At 36.7% G+C, this 20,382-nt stretch overlaps 1 protein-coding gene across 1 annotated transcript in view; it reads right to left on the reverse strand.

Annotated features, from left to right (window-relative positions):
- Positions 1-20,293, reverse strand: part of LOC126883847 (uncharacterized) — a 37,272-nt gene extending 16,979 nt beyond the window's left edge. The window contains exon 1 of the mRNA XM_050649523.1: positions 19,655-20,293. Within this exon, the coding sequence (XP_050505480.1) occupies positions 19,655-20,293 (639 nt within the window). The remainder of the gene's footprint in view (positions 1-19,654) is intronic.
- Positions 20,294-20,382: the final 89 nt, after the last annotated feature.

The raw sequence follows: 20,382 nt of genomic DNA on the forward strand, positions 1-20,382 counted from the left end.
AACTAATTTTTTAAAGCCGTACCTACCTGATTTTTTTCTAGTTTGAATAAATCAGTTGATTGAGTGGTAACATAAATTAAATATTTGTTCAAAAAAAATTAATTTTTGCAATAAAAGTAAATTTTTTTAAATCTATGGTTCACTTTACCAAACTTTTAATTATTATTCATAGTCAAATTTGATTTTTTTATAAAAAATTAAGTAATCATGTGGGGAAAAATAAATATGCCATTTTAATTGCCTATTTGTCTAAGTTGTAAAATTCATATTAGAGTTTTCAAAAAGCGTATACAGGGTGAAATTTTTTCTAAGACCCAAACGAACTAATTTTTAAAGCCGGACCTGATTTTGTTTTAGTTTGAATAAATCAGTTGATTAGGTGGTAATAGTGTAACGATTGACCAAAATAAGAGACACATCGATCTAACCGTTCAAAAATTATGACGAATATAAATTTCTGTCAAAATGCGAAACTCGCCCTGTATATTATTAAACAAGGGGAGCCGAGACTCTTTTATGGTCATTTGTTATTCCCCATAGGGGCCTCTATACGAGGTAGGAGTATGTATAATTCCTCATGTCTCACCCTGTATATCCAACACGTTCCTTTGATATCTTTAGAGTCTCAGCTATCTCAAACACCTTTACTTTGGAACGTCCACTGCGTGCATAGTCCTTGGTGCTCATTTCGCCTCGTTTAAACTTAAACCAAATCGTCCGCAAAGGAGGAAAATACAACAAAAGTTTCATACACACTCTGTATATTTGTTTACTTTTAAAAAAATGTATATACCGGTATGTCGAAATAAGGAATAATTTTTTTAAATTTTATTGGTGATTAATGTTAAAAATTTATAATAATAATCCATTCTGTCTCCTATTTTTAACCAACTTTCTTGCACCCACCTTCCTGCTATAATGCCATATATCATTGACACCCATTTTTTGCAAACAATCTCGTAGACTTTTTAAATTGTATTTTAATGGACTCGTAAATTCATATTTATCTCGTTGACTGTTTTTAGAAGAGATTATCGATTCCATCCAACATCTTAAACGCGTGACATCCATTTCACGTGACACACTTGGCACCATTTCCAGTATTTACACATCCCTGAGGCTAGTGTCTACAAAAGTGGACTAATAGCGGCAGATAACTATTGATTTATTACAAGACAATTGATTTTTCGGCACACCCAGACCCAAAGTGAGTTATACCTTATCTTTTTTCAAAAAGCATACATTTTAAACCATTCTAACTTATTGAGCATAGAAATAACACTAAAATAAAAGCTATTGTAGAATAAAAACGGTACACTACTGTACCAGTGCCGGTTTAACCTAACTTCGGGCCCTGGGCACTAGAGATTTAGGGGCCCCTTCATTGCTATTCGTTGTCAATTTTTTTAACAAAAAAACACATGCATTAACCTGCATTAACTATAAACGTTTATTGTAAAACCCATACATTTTTAAAAAGTTTAAAAAAGATTTTTAAAACCAACGAGGAAAATAGCAAACGTAAAAGATATTCCAAAAAATACAAAAAAAACAGTTCAATAACAAATCAAAAAACAAATATAAAAAAAGTTCTACAGAACAACACATGACAAACAAAAAAACATATTCTAAAAAATATGACATATTCTAAGCCTAAACATATTCTAAGACAAAAATTAGCTCACTTTTTTTCTTGACTAGGCAAGAAGTTAGTTAGGCTAGTTAGCAAACTGCCATATTAATACTATCAAAATATAGCTGATCCACTTCTACATTTTTTACAATAGGATAGTGATAATGCGTCTAGGTTTTCTTGATCCTTTGACCTTCAATATATGTATCTTTATTCTTTTTAAAGGCAAAAAAGACCGCTCGCCTGACGCATTAGAAATTGGTATCGTCAAATAAACTTGCAGTAAAGTTAATTGGCAAAAGTTGCCTTTACATCCTGGCTGGATGACACCAAATTTTCAAATGTTTATTGAAATTTTGGCGTAACGTTATATTATAATGAATAATTTTATTAGGCAAGTTCTCTTTGGTTTCATCAACATCTTTTTTATATTCCTCGCATAAAATATTAATTCAATTTTTGATTTCTTTTTTATTTAGCGTAAAAAAAATCTAACAGCTGATGTAACATCTTTGTAGCATTATATTCTCTTTAAAAGACCGTAAGAAATATTGTGGCATGTAACATTAAATAGGTACTTCAATTCTGAATATCTCTTGCCCCTTTAAAATTTTTTCACTTTCAACTGCTTCATCGAAAATTGTTTTTTTTTTTGTTTTTTGAGGGCCAATTCTATAGAATATATTTGAGATTATTGCCTTCCCAAAAAAATATTTTTTGGCTTCAATTTCGCTTATTTTATTTCTTACGTCTCCAACAAAACTCAAATGTCATTAATTCTACTCCAATTGACACGTCCAAGTTCACAATTTCTAATGTTTTGCTTGTTGCATTGACTCGTTTAAAATCCTTGCCCAAATCAGTGTCAATAGAGTATCCAAGTTAACCTATCTCAAAGGTATCCATTTTATTATGCAGTGTCTTGGCTTCACTTCTAACTGCTGATTTTTTGTCTCTATTATTGCGTAACTGGAAAAATATGTTTGATGCATCCGTAGTTTTTAAGTAAAGCATTTACAGCGTCACAAGTTTCTACATGTTTTGTTTTCATTGCTTCCAGGAATTCATTACAAGTTTGGTCAGACAGATAGCTAACTGAACCTTTTTCTTTATTCGCATTCCGCTGTAAATGCTGAGCTAAGAAGTTGTCAAAAGCAAAGTATACAAGACAACTTAAGTAATTTCCCTTATGACGACTCTTTAAATTCTCATGGGATCAACGAAAAGCTAGTCCTTGAGAAGCAAGTAATTTAATGGTGACAACCACTCTTCTCAATAGTCAGCTTCGCGTTCTACTTGCTCTTTCAAGCCAACGTCGAACGTCTATAACTCCAATTTAACTGATGATCCATCTAACTCCAACTGATGATCTTGTTATTAATGTAACAATAGAGTTCAGATGAAATTTAATTTCTTCGTGAGATTTGAGTAAACTATTCAAATATTTCTAGTGGGTAAAATATGTATATCCAAAATCAGTTAAACTATTTTTTTTTCAATCGAAAATAATTTGCACGGGTAACAATAAACAGCTTTAACACTTCTTTTCGCCTCCATTGGATTTTACTCTATAAGAGTTGCTTTCATTTAATCTTCTATAATAAGCTTTGTCTCCAGCTTCATACATTTTTTACAATTTTCTAAGGAATCGCTCTTTGGTTTAAAAGTTGTCACAGTTCTTATCTATCAGTCTTAAAATCAGACCATATCGAAATCGCAGGTATTTCGTAGTCTTTTTCTCTATTTAAAAAAATATGGTCCTCGATTATTTAGCGGTTTTTAATTTGTTATGAATAAAAGGAAGCTTCCCCACGGGCCCCTTCGGGGTCCGGGCCCCTGGGCGCCCGCCCCAAGCGCCCAATGGATAAAACGGCACTGTACTGTACACTGTAAAGCTGTACACTAAAATAAGAGGTATTGTAGAAGAAAAAATCTAGAAGACTCCAATTTGGTTTTAGAAATGCTATGCGCTAAATTTGCTAAACGTCCTATTACAAAAATGCCGTGATCAAAGAAAAGATGTATTTTCATGCTTGGTGGACTTCGAAAAGGCATTCGATAAAGTACAGCATGGAAAATTGGAAAAGCAACGAGTTTTGTCGGAAGGGTGGACGCTTTAGTACCTGTATGTTAAATTCCTTTGAACCGTGTTATTTTACCGACAATTCGCAGGAAAAAGCCGCTCCACATGGCAATAAATATAGGGTTCCGTTCCGTATTAGTTTAAGGATCTTAAAAATACATTTTTCTATTTCACAAAGCGTGCATCAACACGCTCTGTCTGAATTTTTCTTGAGCTATTTACATATCCCAGATGCTGACGTCTACAAAAGTAGACTAGTAGCGGCAGATAGTTATTGATTTATTGCCAGACAATTGAATTTTCGGCACACCCAGATGGTAATAAGTGAAGAAAGCTCGAAGAGGCATCGAATGACGTCAAAGCAGATAGGACACCACTGACTGCTGTGGCTTCGGTGTAATAAAAATAATATCATGTAACGGTTACGAAACGAAATGTTGGATCCTTCAAAGTTTTATTTCGACAACTGATCCATAAATTAGCCGATTTCCACCTGTTCGCGTGATAGGTTTATTAATTCTTTGAACGGTGACAGTGATTAGACATGGGAGAACAGAACCGTATGCATTTTTTTAGATTTTAGATAGATATGTTTCTAGCTTCTGTTTAAATAGTTTTGTCTACAACCGTGTTAAAAATGCAATTTTTAGCACTACATAGGAGATAGGAGCGTTAAAAATGCTAGTTTAAATCACTAGTGCTTTAAAAAGTTGTTCCGTCGACCGTCCACTTATGATCAATTTTAACACCCTCAAAATCATTGATTAATGACCCCTATTAATGAATGATTTTCTATTAATGAACGATTTCATTATAGGCAACACAACATACATTGCTTGCATAAATTAATTAAACTGTATTGTGTATTAAAAATAATACACAATAAATAAGTTTTTATTAAGAGGTTACAGTAGCGATCAACAGGTAGCAACAAACGACTTCCAAGATTGCGGCTCTAATTTTGAATATTTTGTCGAGATATTTGGCACACATATTCGTAATATAATAAAGAATGGCGGTACAGAGCCCAATTTTAGAAATATGTTAGTACGTGGAAATTACTCTATAACTAAATAAAATATTGAAAAAAGGAGCCTGTAGCGCCATTAAGAAGAAAAAAAAACTTTCTTCAAATAAACTTTTTTATCCCATGCCTAGATTTTGTGTAATCTTGGAATTACTAAAATTTTTTATTTCTAACAAGAAATCGAACATATTACAACTAAATAACTAATTAGGCAACATAGAGAAATTATCACTGTCATTTTGACAAACCTGCGTCAGATTTTCTCTAATCTGTTCTGTCATATTTATCGATATCTGTTCAGTGCAGTAGTGTGTTAATTTAAGAATTCGTTATTGTTGTTGCATAGGAAAGTAGTGTTTATTGATAGTTAATTTATTATATATTTGTTGTTATATAAGTTGTTGGCCTCTTTGAAAGAATATATTGTTGTTAATTGTGAGTTTGAGTTATATGTAGGTAGGTAAGTATATTTTACGTAAAAATAATTCGAATTCTAATGCGAGTATATAAAGTTTTAGGAGGATTTTTTATTCTAAAAATATTATCAATAGTTTAACAAAATGGAAAAAGTAAATAAAACGAAAAATAAGGTGAAACCTTCCAAGAAAAAGTCCATTAAAAACCGTGCCAAAATTATGCGAAAATCGAAATTTGTTTCGCTTCACAACAAAAAATGATTATTTATCATTGTTTTATTATTAGATATTTCATGCAAATACCTTTCTAAATACCTACCTCAACATAAAATTTTCACCCATTTTGGTTTATTTTTACAAATACCTATCTATTTATTAATAATAAAATCGTTTTCTATCACTTCCATTTAGCGCGACTCTGATATTGTCAAAATATTAATCTTAGATAATGTCAAAGAATACCACTGTTGCCAAAGTTTATGATACTATCTCCCGAAGTTATATTTTGTTGCTACCTGTTGATCGCTACTGTTTACTCTTAAGTGTACGTCTTAAATCAATTATTTATCAAATACACTATATATCAATATTATTGTTTTGTGGCAAATAGATTTTGTCTGATGCCAGGATCTCTCACAAACACACATCAATATTATTTAATCAACAACTCAAAATATTCCCGATGCCATGTCAAAAATTTAAAATTGTCACTGATTGTCACTGTCTGACTGACAATATGCTGACAATATTCTATTCGACTGAGTGCGTTGTATGACAAAGATAGATTTGGAAAATATTACCACGGACATTGTGTTCATTTTTTTCATATTCTGAAAAAACCAATAAATATTTTTGAAAAATTTAAACGCAGAATGAAAGACTAAGTTATTACCGAGGGCTGAAAGTGTCTTAGAATAAATAAAAAGTTTATTTTGAATCAGATATTTGAAATTAAAAATCACACTAAATTTTCTCTTAGTTTTTCATCCCTGTAACTTTTTAAAATAAACATAGAAGTTCTCAGGGACTTTCGGCCCTCGCTAATAACGTAATCTTTCATCCTGCGTTTACATTTTTCAAAAATACTTATTAGTTTTTAACTAGTTTTGATGGGAAATAAGCCACAATTTTACTAAAAAAAATGATTATATTAACGTTTCGACGCCCAAATCGGGTGTAGTTGTCAAAATCGTTGTCGTTGTCGTTGATTTTGACGACACCCGATTTGGGCGTCGAAATTTTAATAAAATCATTTTTTTAGTAAAATTGTGGCTTATTTCCCATCAAAACTACTTAGTTGCAAAAATGCCACAAGAAAATAGCTTCAGAACAATAGTTATTAGTTTTATCAGGATTCGAAAAAAATGAATCCCCATTTGAATAGCATTGCAGCCGAAAGTACGTACCCATCCCCTTGCTTATTGATTTAGATTGTAACTTTTGAAATTAGATTATTCAGTAATGGTATACAGAATTACTCTGTGTAGAGTTTTTGAAATTAATTTATTAATTACTATTTGCATGAAATATGATCTAAAAATAATCCCAACCCACGCTTCCACCCTTTATATTACAATCTTTCGCCACTTGTTAGATGACTAAAGTCGAAATAAACATATGTTGCGCTTTAAGCAGGTCCATTATTCATCTTTCTTTCCAATGTAAACGATAACCACGTGTGAAAACTGTTATTAATGCGGTTTAAGATTATTTTTATTTTTTGCTCCTGTTTCTATGTCGTTTCGTGTCGTTAACTTGATAGATTTCCTGAGGGTTTTTATATATTCCTTGCCGGCTTGGATCTCGAATTGCGCTGCTGTTCCCCGTCATTGACACAAGTAATTAATTTCCCCCTCAAACTGGGTGCGTCTAATGGGATTCTATAATTAATATTAGTGGTAGTTGGAGTTAGGGCTGAATATTACAAGAACAAACTAATAAGATTGTCAATATCGTATTTTATATCTCAATTAAAGGATGAGTCGTTGGAGGATGTGTTCAAGAAACTACACGAGAAGGAATGAGATATCAAAATAGCAATAGCAAAATGAGACCTTACCAATTTATTTACTCTTTTTGCTGATGATACTACTATTACTTGCAAAGATTGGGATTGTAATGCAGCAATAGAGGCATCAAAGCGAGCACAAGATAAGGCAGAACAATGGTTTGCAGCAAATATGTTGCTACTTAACCTCAATAAAATCCAGTCTTTGATTTTTTCAACAAGACAGCTTCCATCCGGAGATGCAGACAAACATATAAAATTTTTGGGGGTTTACTTGGATGCAGGACTATGTTGGAAAGCTCATACAAGGTCTCTTGTTGCTAAGCTAGGAACTGCAACTTTTCTGATTAGAAGACTTTCTGAGTGTGTATCTCAGTTCACTTTACAGCAGGCCTATTTTGCACTGTGTCATTCACACATCTTCTATGCAAATTTGGTATGGGGTCACAGTGATGGAGCCAAATATGTCTTTCGTATTCAGAGAAGAATAGTAAGGACAATTGCTGGCCTGTCCTTCTGAATAAAGCAGAAGAATAAAATACCATGACGAACAAGGGGATCAAGAGGGACAATAATTTGGCATCACAAAATACAAAAGCAAATGAGAATGAACAGAAGAAGAGCAAATACAGTATAGAGAACGGGGAGAAAGGAGAGATTAAATTGGGAACATCGAGCGTGAGAATTAGTAGAGAAAAGGCTGAACTGGCTGAGGAAATACTATGAGTCAAATTACCCCAAAGAATCGAAAGGAAATAAAGCAGAAGAATCAAATACAATGACGAACAAGGAGATCAAGAGGGACAATAATTTGGAATCACAAAATACAAAAATAAATAAGAATGAACAGAAGAAGAGCAAAGACAGTACAGAAAACGGAGAGAAAGGAGAGATTAAATTGGGAGCATGGAACTTGATCAACCAGTAGAGCAAAGGAGGCAGAAATGGTTGAGGAAATACTACTAGTCAAAAAATAGAAATACTAGGAATAAGTAAAACGAAGATAAAAGGAAAAACCTTAAAGAAAATGCACAAAGGATACTGGTTATTTTGGTCAGGAGTTTACATATAGGAGATGGCAAAAGAAGTGGGGCTAATAATAGCACCAAATATAATAAAAGATAGTGTAGAAAAAAATTATGTCAACGAGAGAATACTAACAGTGAAAATAAAATTAATGAAAGACCTGATCAATAATAATAGTTTACTGCGAAAACGAGGACGCAAGAAAAGAAGAAAAATTTTTTGAATAGCAACAATGGGCCACTTAAATGGGAGAGTTGAAAATAACAACAAAGCACTAGAGGAATGCATGGGAAAGGAAGGCGAGAAGATAACAAACAAAAACGGGGAAAGAATAAAATAAAAATGTAAAGAAAACAGACTGATCATAACAAACACGAAATTTAATTATAAAGATACACAAATAGATAAGAGTAACAGCAAACAAAAACGAAAAATCAATAATAGACTATTTTCTGGTGAGCGTTCATAAATGGAATAGAGTACAAGGTACAAAGGTAAAAGGAAAGGCAGATATTGGAAGCGACAACTACTTGGCAATATTGAGACTAACAACAATAGATCTTCTTCTTCAAGTGCCATCTCCGCCACGGAGGCCGGCAATCATCATAGCTATTCAGAATTTAGAGACGGCTGCTCTGAAAAGTTCATTTTATGCATATCCATATCATTCCCTCAGGTTACGCAGCCATGATATTAAAACAGTAGATGAATAGGAATAAAAGAGAAGAAGAGTAAATTAAAAAATAAAAATCTATAAACTAAAAGAACACAGGTACAAAAGAATATACCAGGAAAAATTAGATAACATGTTAAAAGATAGAGAAAGAAACACACATATAGAGTGTGTGTGTGTTTATGTTTTATTGGCACTGGTTTAAGCAACCAACTGGCCAGTCAATGTGTTTTGAATTCTCTCTTTTACAAAATATATGCTTAGTATCTAAATTTAAAACTATTAGTACTACTGTTTTTTTTTACTCTGTTTTTTTTATTATTTTTTTTATTATATTTTTTAACTTTTTTTTTATTACATTTTTTATTTTTTTTTTTTTTAGTTTTTTTTTTTTTTTTTTTTTTTTGTATATTTTTTTATCGCGCTAAGACCTAAACCCCACACATATAGAGGAAAAACAGAAAAATATGCAAAAAGCATGATAATAGCAGTGAAAGAAACATGCGGTAAAACCAAAACAGAAAAAATAAACATGAGAAAAACCGAATGGTGGACAGAGGAGATACAAACAAAAATAAACAGGAAAAAAGAAAAATGGAAGATATAATTAATGAAAAAAAGACTGGAGGATTATGAATCACAAAAAAAACACGAGAAAACCACAGAAACCAAAAGAGTTCATGCGGAGAAATTTGGAGAGAAAATGACAAGAAACTCCAGGGTAAATCAAAAACTTTTGTATGGTGCTCTAAAACAACTAAGACAAGGAGCAAACAGAACGACGAATATAAAAGACAAAAACGGAAATATAATAACAGAAGATGAAAAAATAAAGGAAAAATTACGAGAAGATTTTAAAGAACTAACATACAGGTATAGAAAACCTAAATGAAAAAAGACATAAACGAAGAGCAAGAGATAGAAGCTATAACAAGAAAATAATTAGAGAAGGTAATAGAGGTGGTTAAACTACGTAAAGCAGCGAGTAAGCATAACATCACACCAGAAATGATAAGACGCTAACAGAAACACGGAAGACGTCATATTCCAATAGGACAAATGAGTTCTTCTTTCTTCTTTGTGTGCCGTGCTTGTTTTCAAGCCTTGGCTATCGTCGTATTAACAAGCTAATGAAATGTTTCTCGGTCCGCAGCTATATGAAACAAATGAGTTAACAAGTTAACAAATGAGTAGATAGAAAAAACAAGGAGATACATATATTATACTGCATAGACTTAGAGAAGGCGTTTGATAGAATTCGAAGAAAGGACATGTAGAAAACATCAGGAGAAAGAAGAATGATAGGAAGACTTCCGAAGAGGTGATCTGACAGCTGGACATCAACATCACATGAATAAACAGGATCATGGCCTACAAGAAGAATAAAAAGATTTAAGTCCTCAATTTTTGTTAGCACTTTTGAATTTGAAGTACACATAATTTCTAACCGTACTATTATATTTTATTACATTAATAAATGTAGTATCTAATTATTTCACAACAAATCCCACCTCCAAAATATCAGAATCGTAAACATTTTCATCAAAACTAAACCTCTGGCATTATAAATGTCTTCTACAAAGTATCTTTATTTTTATAACTCGTGTATCTCTGGCACAGGTTCAAATTACCAGATGATTTTGAACTGGGGCAACTCGAGAGAATATTTCGAGTTCCAAATGAGTTGGAATATTTTTTAATTCAGAAAGCGTATCCATCAGAAAGTTTTTGAAGTTGGATTCTAGGCTACATAAATATGTTATTTAATATGTATATGACCCAAATTTGTCTATTCCGCAGATAAGAAATGTTGCTAAAAGAATTAGTAAAGGTAGTGAAGAATCCTTGAAAATGGCAGTCAAACACAAATAGTTTTGTATTACACAGTGCTAGTCAAAAATCCGTACCCCCTCGTATATTTTGAACGGTTATACCTATAATACCAGTGGCGACGCGTGACTTTTTCTAAAGTGTTACCAAACCCAGATGTAAAAAATCTTGTTTAAAAGAACCTCGCAAATATAAGTTTTGTTTATTTTATCTGGAAAAATGTTAATATCAGAATCGTAGAAAGAGGGTTCTGTCATTAATTCATTTAAAAAGCGTTACTCAATGAAAATAAAAAAAATGACGAAATTCGATCTTGCAATTGGGTATTTCTTTGGCATGTTTTAATCCGTTTCGTTGCTGAAAAACTTCTTTCAACGGATGCACTTGTAGCCGGAATTATTAAAAATAGGTTTGCCAATTTAAAGGGTCCCTGAAATGCATTATCAAATTCTGAAGACGTTAAATATTGATACAATTCTTGTACATCTCTTTTTGAATATAATCTGGATCATTATAAAGAACTGTCAATTCTGTTGTTCTGTTTTTTACTGTCTCAAATTAATGAAATATAGCTGTACAAATTGATGAAATATCTGAAAATTTTTTGCTTTAAATTAGAAAACCTATTTTTAAGTTGGATACTCATCTTCTTCTTCTTTATGTGCCGTCTTCTACCGAAGGTTGGCGACCATCAAACGATAGGTTTCTCTGTTTTGTGCCGCATGTATTATGTTCGCAGCTTCTGGTATTTGGTATTTGGATACTCATAGTGTCAAAAATTAAAAAAAAAGTCGTCAACGACACTCATCCATGTTTAATTGCACGCACACTGTAATAGGTAAGTAACCATTGTAACCATTCCAAAAAGTGGTAACAAGAGTACTAATATCCACAGCGCGCTTACGCCTTCGCCTTTCAAAATTTTCAGACACGAGCCGTCTTCGACCGTCCGACCGCGATAGCAGATGAACCTTCATTTGTATTCACATTTAAAAGTGGTAACATTAACCTGCAACCGAGTCGTATAAATTCGCCAATATTTTCGTGTGTGTCTGTTGGCTTTTTAGTCAATTACTAAAAATTACACTCATATTTCTATTAAAAAAAAATTTTTTTATTTGAAACTTGCAAATTTACAATCTACTCTGTACAAAGGAGTATTAAGAGGAAACAGTAGCGATCAACAGGTAGCCAAAACGCGTTCCAAGATTGCGGCTGTAATTTTGAATATTTTTTCGAGATATTTGGCACACGTATTCGTAATATAGTAAAGAATGGCGGTACAGAGCCAAATTTGAAAAATATATTAATATGTGGAAATTACTCTGTAATTAAATACAATATTAAAAAAACGAGCCTGTACCGCCATTAAGAAGAACAAAAAAATACACTTTCTTCAAATAAACTTTTTTATCCGATGCCTAGATTTTGTGTCATTTTGGAACTACTAAAATTTTTTATTTCATTAGTAGTTTCAAAATGACACAAAATCTAGGCATCGGATAAAAAAGTTTATTTGAAGAAAGTGTATTTTTTTGTTCTTCTTAATGGCGGTACAGGCTCGTTTTTTTAATATTGTATTTAATTACAGAGTAATTTCCACATATTAATATATTTTTCAAATTTGGCTCTGTACCGCCATTCTTTACTATATTACGAATACGTGTGCCAAATATCTCGAAAAAATATTCAAAATTACAGCCGCAATCTTGGAACGCGTTTTCGCTACCTGTTGATCGCTACTGTTTCCTCTTAAGTAAAACTGATAAATTATATAATGTTTTGTAAGTGTTGCCGGCCAGTGCCGGTTCACCTTATTCACCACTGTATTCACTAACACAAGTGTCACTCACACAAGTCTTCTGGCCACTGTCTCTTGAGTCTCCGAACTGGTAATGGACGATTGGTAATCTGGCGTGGAAATCAGCTCGTTGTTGTGATTGATACTTCTTTTTCTATGTTTGGTCGCATGCAGTCCTATTACGTCCTTTATGAATGGTATTTTTAAGTCCTCATGTAATGTTTGGTTTGAAATATACCAGGGTGTATTTGCAATGATTCTTAAAGTTTTTGATTGGTATGTGTGCAGAATTTTGGTGTTTAATGGCTTCGTATATCCCCATAGTTCAATTCCGTAGGTCCATATAGGTTTTAGTATTATTTTGTATATTGCCAGTTTGTTTTCTATGGATAATTGTGATTGTGATGTTCTACCAAGAAGCCAATTCATTTGTCTGGTTTTTAATTGGAGTTGTTGTTTTTTAGCTTTAATATGCGCTTTCCATGATAGATTCTGATCAAGATGAATACCTAAATATTTGACTTCGGTCTTCATTGGGATAACTTGGTGGTTTATTGTAACATGTGGACATTTACATGTCTGTTCTGTGAGCCGATTTTTCGTGGATTACTTTGATTTTCCATTTTTGGAGCCAGTTTTGTAATCGATCTAAACGTGTTTGTAGTTTGTTAGAGGCCACTACTGGATCATGGTCAAGCGCAATTATTGCTGTATCATCGGCAAACGTGGCGATAGTTGTTTCGTTAGAAGTTGGTATATCAGCAGTGTAGGTATAATAAGTACAAAAATGGTCCCATAACACTGCCTTGGGGTACTCCTGCCTTTATGAGTTGGTAGCTTCTGTTTTTGCTTCGAATTGTTTCATTTGCTTCATTTTGACATCGAAATGTCTGTTGGAAAGGTATGATTTTAGAAGTAAGTTAATTTGACTCGGCATGCTTGTTTTTAGTTTGTATAACAGCCCTTGGTGCCAAACCTTATCAAAGGCTTGCTGAATATCTAGAAATGCTGCAGTGCAAATGTTCTTGTTTTCCAAACCGTCTCTTATTAAATTTACTATCTTATGGCATTGCTGAGTTGTGGTGTGTTTTTTCCTAAAGCCAAATTGATAATTTAGTATTAAATTATTAATCGAGGTGGTACTATTTATTCTACTTTGCAGTAGTCGCTGAAATATTTTAGAAAGTATAGGCAGCAAGCTTATAGGTCTGTAAGAGTCAGCTTCTGTTGAAGGCTTTCCAGGTTTGGCGATCATGATAATTTCAGCAAATTTCCATTGCGTTGGATAGTAGGAAAAATGAATAATTCGGTTGTATAACGTAGTGAGAAACACGATAGAGAAAAAAAATAAAATGGAATTATTTCACGGTAGTCATAAATATTTATTTGCAAGATTTTTAGCTGTTACCAATGGTAACAGTGGTTACATGGACGCTTCGCCAGTGTATAATAGTGAGATTTGGAGGGAGAAAATAAACGGACGTAAGCTTCCTAATTAGTCATGACAGGTGACGTAATAATGACAGATGACATTACAGAGCCACTGTGACCGATAATTTTAAATGGAACCTTATGGGAAGTGATACCTCGTTTGAAAGGTATTCAAAATATCTATTTAGTCATACTAATTTTTTTGGGTTTTGGTTAATTTTAATTTTGGTGGATAAATTAAATAAATATAATATTGTAGTTACGCATTTAATTAATAAAAATTCAAATGTCCGCCTATGGTTTTTTTGTCAAAAAATTTGACGTTTTTATTAATTAAATACGAAAGTACAATTTTATATTTATTTCATTTATTCATCAAAATTAGCTTAAACTCAAACAAAATTAGTATGACTGAACAGGTATTTGCAATACCTTTCAAACGACGTATCACTTGCCATAAGGTCCTATTTAAAATTATCTGTCACAGTGGCTCTGTCAAGTCATCTGTCATCTGTCACCTGTCATGACTAGTTAAGAAGCTTACATCCGTTTATTTCCTCCATCCAAATATCACTATTATAGGTATAACCGTTCAAAAGATACGAGGGGGGGGGGTACGGACTTTTGACTAGCACTGTATAAGCAATTTAACAAAATGGCAAGAAAGTGTAATAAATCCTATCCATAAAAATGGAGACAAGACAAAACCAAGAGCTCCAATTCTAGAGGAATATCCCTCGGGGGATACGTAATACAGCGTACAAAATCTTATTCAATATCATATTAAGCAGACTAACAATTTTCGTAAAAATTTCATAGTACCAAGCCAGATTCAGGAAAAAAATGGATCAACAAACTATCCAAAATCAACACATCATGTGTCCAAAATTAATAATTATTCCATCGATTTGTTCCTGTCATGTATGTCACGCAATGGCCTCGAGTAGAGATGCCATGAAAATAACACCAACTCCTGCAATGGAGTTGCATATTGGCATCACCCCTCTAGTCATATATATCAAAGAGGTGGTGCAATGATACGGATACGATTGAGATCAGCGGGTCCAAACTTTGATGTAGGAATAGGACAATTGTCACATCAGGGTTAGTAATGGAGTGTCATGAGTGCAAGCAAGCAAGCAATTTGATTTAACCCAACCTGTGGGATTTGTTCACCCTCTCGAAGGAGTACATTCGGGTGTAACAAGTCATTGGGGCGAGGTGTTTTGACCCGAGTTATACAGGGATCACCCCACCTCGCTCCAATGCCCCAGGCCATCCCTTTCCCCCCCATAGCACGCTGATGCGCGATGGAGGCACAACTATCGTAGCCAAATGCTCTTCACAATGGAACCCTGGGTAATAAGATTCCACTGTGGTATCCTAATCGAATGCAAAAAACTAGGCCCAGCGTGATGCGCTCTATGCCTTTATCTTCTTAATAACTTATCCGCGGTACTAAAAATTGCTTGCTTGGGCCCCGAGTCATCGTGCCGAGCCCCACTGAGCCCTGTTGGGCCCTGCTGGGCCCCGCCCGATGACTCGATGCTCTAATTTTTTTTTGTGTTTTTGGTTTTTTTTAATTTTTTTGGGGGCTTTCGCCATTTTTTTATTTTATATGAATTTTTTTGGGGGCTTAAGGCCCTTCTAATTTTCTAATATTTGCTTACCTTGGAGGTGGTCGTGGTACTTGGACTTCGTGGGTAACGCTATCTTCGGCACTTGTTTCGAGCTACGAACACACTACTATCACTTATCACTTTTAGTTTATCCTATAATTTGTTGTTTCGGGCGTCTGTGCTTCCATCGGTGGAACTCGTCGTATCTTAGCGTCTCTCGCAGTATGTAATTTGGGTGATGTTCTAATTCTGCGAATTTGACCCTTGCCTTGTCTGTCATGGTTTCTGTGACTCTCACCTGTTGGAGTTCTCTGAACAGGAATCTTTCAGCTACATATCTTGGGACTCTGACGGCCTCCCTCAAGCTGTTGTTATGGACTGCTTGGATCTTCTTCTTGTGTGTATTACATACGTGTCCCCATGCGAGAGACGCATAAGTTAATACCGGTAGGATTATACTATTTATCAATCTTAACCTTGTTTTGAGTGTTAGTTTACTTTTTCTGCCTGTGAGTCCTCTTAGATTCGCTCTTGCTATGTTGGCCTTCTGGACTGTGGCTTCTACGTGTTTTTGGAAGGTTAATCCTTTATCCATAATGACTCCTAGGTATTTGGCTTCGTTTTTCCACTCGATGGGCCTGTTCTGCACCCTCAATTGTTCCTCTGGCTGCTGTCTCCCTTTCTTGTATAGAACCGCTTGTGTTTTCTCTGAATTTATGGCTATCTTCCATTTGATACACCATGCTTCAATTTCTTCTAGTGCAGTTTGTAGGTTGGTCACTGCTATATCTGCGTTTCTATGCTTGGCCGCTATTGCTGTATCGTCGGCGTAGAGGCTCATGAGGGTACCTGGTGTTCTAGGTACATCTGCGGTGTATATCGTGTACAGCAGGGGTGACAAGACCGCTCCCTGTGGTACTCCAGCCTCCGGGATTCCGAGTTCGGACAGGACTTGTCCTATCCGAATCCTGAACCTCCGGCCGCCCAAGTACGACGAGATTAGCCTCGTCATCGCTCCGCTGTACCCGTAATCCCGCATTTTGAATAGGAGCCCCTTGTGCCAGACTCTGTCGAATGCCTTGCTTACATCCAGGAACGCTGCTCCAGTGTACTGCTTATCATTGAAACCGGCTGCTATGTACTCGGTTAGCCTGAGGACTTGTAGTTCGCTGGAGTGCTCTGCTCTAAATCCGAATTGAGCCTCTGGGATGATATTTAGTCGGGTTGTTTCCGCTTGCAGTCTGCTGAGGATGACTCTTTCCACTATCTTGCTGATCGCTGGAAGTAAGCTGATTGGCCTGTAGTTCTGTGGGAATGTGTGATTCTTGCCAGGTTTTGGAATCATGATGACACGGGCCTCTTTCCATCTGTTTGGGAATGTCTTGAATCTTAATATTGCGTTTATAATATTTGTGAAATACACTATAGCTTTTCTGGGCAAATATTTTAGGGCTCTGTTGGTTATTTCGTCGAGGCCAGGCGCTTTTCTCGGTGAACTATTTTTGATATGTTCATTGATTTCTTCCGGTGATGTTGGGGGGATGAAGTCCTCTGGGTCTTCTGGTCCTTCTTCTTGTTCTTCGACTTCTTCCAGGAAGTCGTCGTCTTCATCTTGGTGGAAGTTCAGTCTGCATTCATCTTCGAGTGTAGTCCTCATTGCCTCTGCTTTGTCTTCTATGGTGTATACCATGCCGTATCTTCCATGTAGTGGGGGGATGGGTTTCCTGTCGCTTCTCAACATTTTCTGGAGCTTCCAGACATTTCTCATGTTTGAGTCTTGTTCTTCCATCTCTTGTACAAAGTTGTCCCATTTTTCGCTACGGTGGAGTTTTAGGGCCGTTTGGACCTCCCTATTTAAAGTATTTGCCCAGGATTTATCTACTCTGTTTCTTGTTCTTTTTGCTGTTTTCTTTGCTCTATTTTTTTCCCTTATCAACTCTTGTGTTTCTTGTGGTATGTCTTTGAACCTTCCCATGAATATCTCGACATCTTCCTCTGTTGTGCTGTTTCTAATTGCCTCTTGGATGATATTTTCGAACTCTAGGACTTTTCCTTCTATTTCTTCTGGATTGTTTATTACTGGCACTATGTTTATTCCTTCACTTACTAACCTTTTGTAGTTAGTCCACTTTATTTTCTTTTTTGTTCTTTTTGGCGGGTTTGTCTCTTCCCATGTTCCGATTTCTAATAGGATGGGGTGGTGGTCAGTTGATCCTTCGTCCAGCGTGATTAATTCTGATTGCAGTCCTAGGTTTTTGGCTACAACTAAGTCGATGTGTGTCGGAAGTGCGTTTCCTGGGTAGTGGGTAGGTTCTTCTGGGCCCATTGCTATTGTGTCTTCGTTATTTTCTATGTATCTGTTTAGTAGTCGTCCATTCCTGTTCGTAGCTCTGTCGTTCCAGTTGGGGGATCTTGCATTCAGGTCTCCTATTATGATGGATGGTTCGGCGATGTTTAGGAACGCATCTAGGTCATCGTCCATTAAAGGGTCTTGTGGTCTTACGTAGGCTGATGTGATCCTTATTGCGCCTTGCCTCATGTTAACTTCTATTGTTGTGGCTTCCATGTTGACCAGTGGTGGAGTAGTGTAACTGGTGTGTCTAATACCCTTCTTTACTAGGATGGCCGTTCCTCCTGATCTTCTAGTGAGGTCGTTCCTATATACGTCGTATCCAGGAAACTTTAGGTTGAAGTTGTTGGTCAGTTTTGTTTCCTGAATTGCTACGATGTCCATCTCGTATCTGTTGGCGAGTTCATCTAGTATGTTCTGATTTGTGGTTATGCCGCCCGGGTTCCAGGAGCCTATCCTCAAGTATCCCCTCTCTGCCATTAGTTCTGTGCCTGCCTGGTGCTGAGTATCACCTCTTGGACTACCTTAGTCACGATGTTTGTGACCATCCTGACTAGGTACTCTTCGTCTGGGAGGGTTGGTCGGTTGGACGGTGTGTTGTTCTGCGCTGGTTGGTCTCCCTGCGTGGCTTGCGCGTAGGATACCCCGGTTGCCTGCTGTCTTCGGTTTGGTGGTGGTCGCTGTTGTGACCTCTGTGGTGGAGGCCTCCCCCAGGTTGGGCACCTAGGACATCCTCTGTAGTTGGCTGGGTGGCTCCCATTGCAGTTGGCACACGTTGCCTTGACTTCTCTGGCTCTCTGGCACTGCTTTGAGTGGTGTTCTTCGCCGCACTTCACACATCTCGGGTCCTTGTGACACGAGTTCTGGGCGTGATGGTACCCTTGGCAGTTGAAGCACTGCGTCGGTCCTGCTGCCTTGTGTAGGTCCTCTACCACAACTTTCATGTGGCACAGGTTCGTTACCCGCTTTGCTTTTTCCACGTCTTCCTGATCCAGTGTCATGACAAACATGGGTAGTGGCCTCCTTTTCCCTACTCTCGTAGACATGTTACGTGCTGTGTGGCAGGTTATTCCATATTGGTTTGCCATGTCTTCTTGGATTGCCTTCTCGGTGGTATTCGTGGGCAATCCTCGTAACACTAATTTTGGTTTCCTGTCTTCGTCGAGTGGAAAGGCTATCCATTGTAGCCTCTTTTTCTCTTTGGCGGCGTATGCTTCTGCATATTCCTCCACTATCCTTGTCATCTTTCTGTAGTCATCCGGGCTTTTAGCCTGGATGAGCGTCTCTCTGCCACTTCTGGAGATTTTGTTTGTGGTGATGATGCCTTTGCCCTGGGCTATGGTAAGAATAGCCCCTGTCTCGCTGACACTCTGTAACTTAATTACAGGCGGTTTTCTGTATGGTGTTACCTGGTTTTCAGGTAACACGGCTTCTTCGGCGTCTTCTTCGTTTTGGTTTGTTTCCATTGACACTGTATCAGTTTGACTGGAAGCGGCAAGCGCGTCCCTATCTGTGCTCGTGGATGGAACTGGTTCTTCGGGGAGGGGTAGCTGTACCTGGGGAGCTAGTTTCATGGCTTTTTCTTGGTTGGACGTCCATGTGGCGTCTTCCTCGTCGGTTAGTGTCACCAGGGGTGGAAACTCTTCCTTTCTCTTTTTCCTCTGTTGGGTGGACGCCTCCTTCGTCGAGGTGGTAGCCTTCTGGCTGGGTGGTCGAGTCTGCTCGGTGGTCATCTTTTTGGTGGCAGGCTGCTCTACTGGTGGTTTTTTGTCCGTCTTTTCGGGGTTTTTCTTCTCCGGTTTCTTTGCGAGTTGTTTCTGGAGAGCTATCAACTCGTCGAATCTGGCATCCATCTTTTCGCTCATTCGTCGAATCTCCGTATTCAGCTCTTTGATCTCTGCCTTCTGTTGTGCGATGACCTCTTCATATTTTTTGTTGTTTGCATCAACGTTTGCTGCAAATTCTTTCATCAGGGTTCTGAGTCGGTTGATTTCTTCGTTGGCCCTTGTCAGCTCGTCTTCGCTGGCGGCATCCTCTTCAACCCGCTGACGTTTGGTAGTGCCCCCGCCTTCGGCGCCTGGGACGTCTTCGTCCATGTCCTCGACTTCCTGGGTGGCCTCGATGTTCTGGGAATCCTCGACTTCCTGGGTGGCTTCGGTGACGTTCTCGGTGGTCTCGACGTTCTGCGTGGAGTCCTTGCCTTTTGACTTCTTTTTCTTTTTTCTTGTTCTACGATTTTGGATCGTAAAACCGTCTTTTCCATCTTCCTGGTCGCTCGAGTGGTCATCGCTGCTCTCTTCAGGGTGCTGTAACAGGAGGGACTCTTTAGAGTCTGCATATCTTGGCGGGGAAAGCGCCTTGGATCTGGGGGGTGACCGAGATCTGACTCGTGTCATCTTTGGTTGGGAGCGGTAACCTAACTTTTTAGAAGAAGCCTTTTTTTCAGCCGATTGGCCCGACACCACATCGACTTCAGGGTTGGCTC

Source organism: Diabrotica virgifera, chromosome 4, assembly GCF_917563875.1.
Source record: "Diabrotica virgifera virgifera chromosome 4, PGI_DIABVI_V3a".
NCBI classification, from domain to species: domain Eukaryota; kingdom Metazoa; phylum Arthropoda; class Insecta; order Coleoptera; family Chrysomelidae; genus Diabrotica; species Diabrotica virgifera.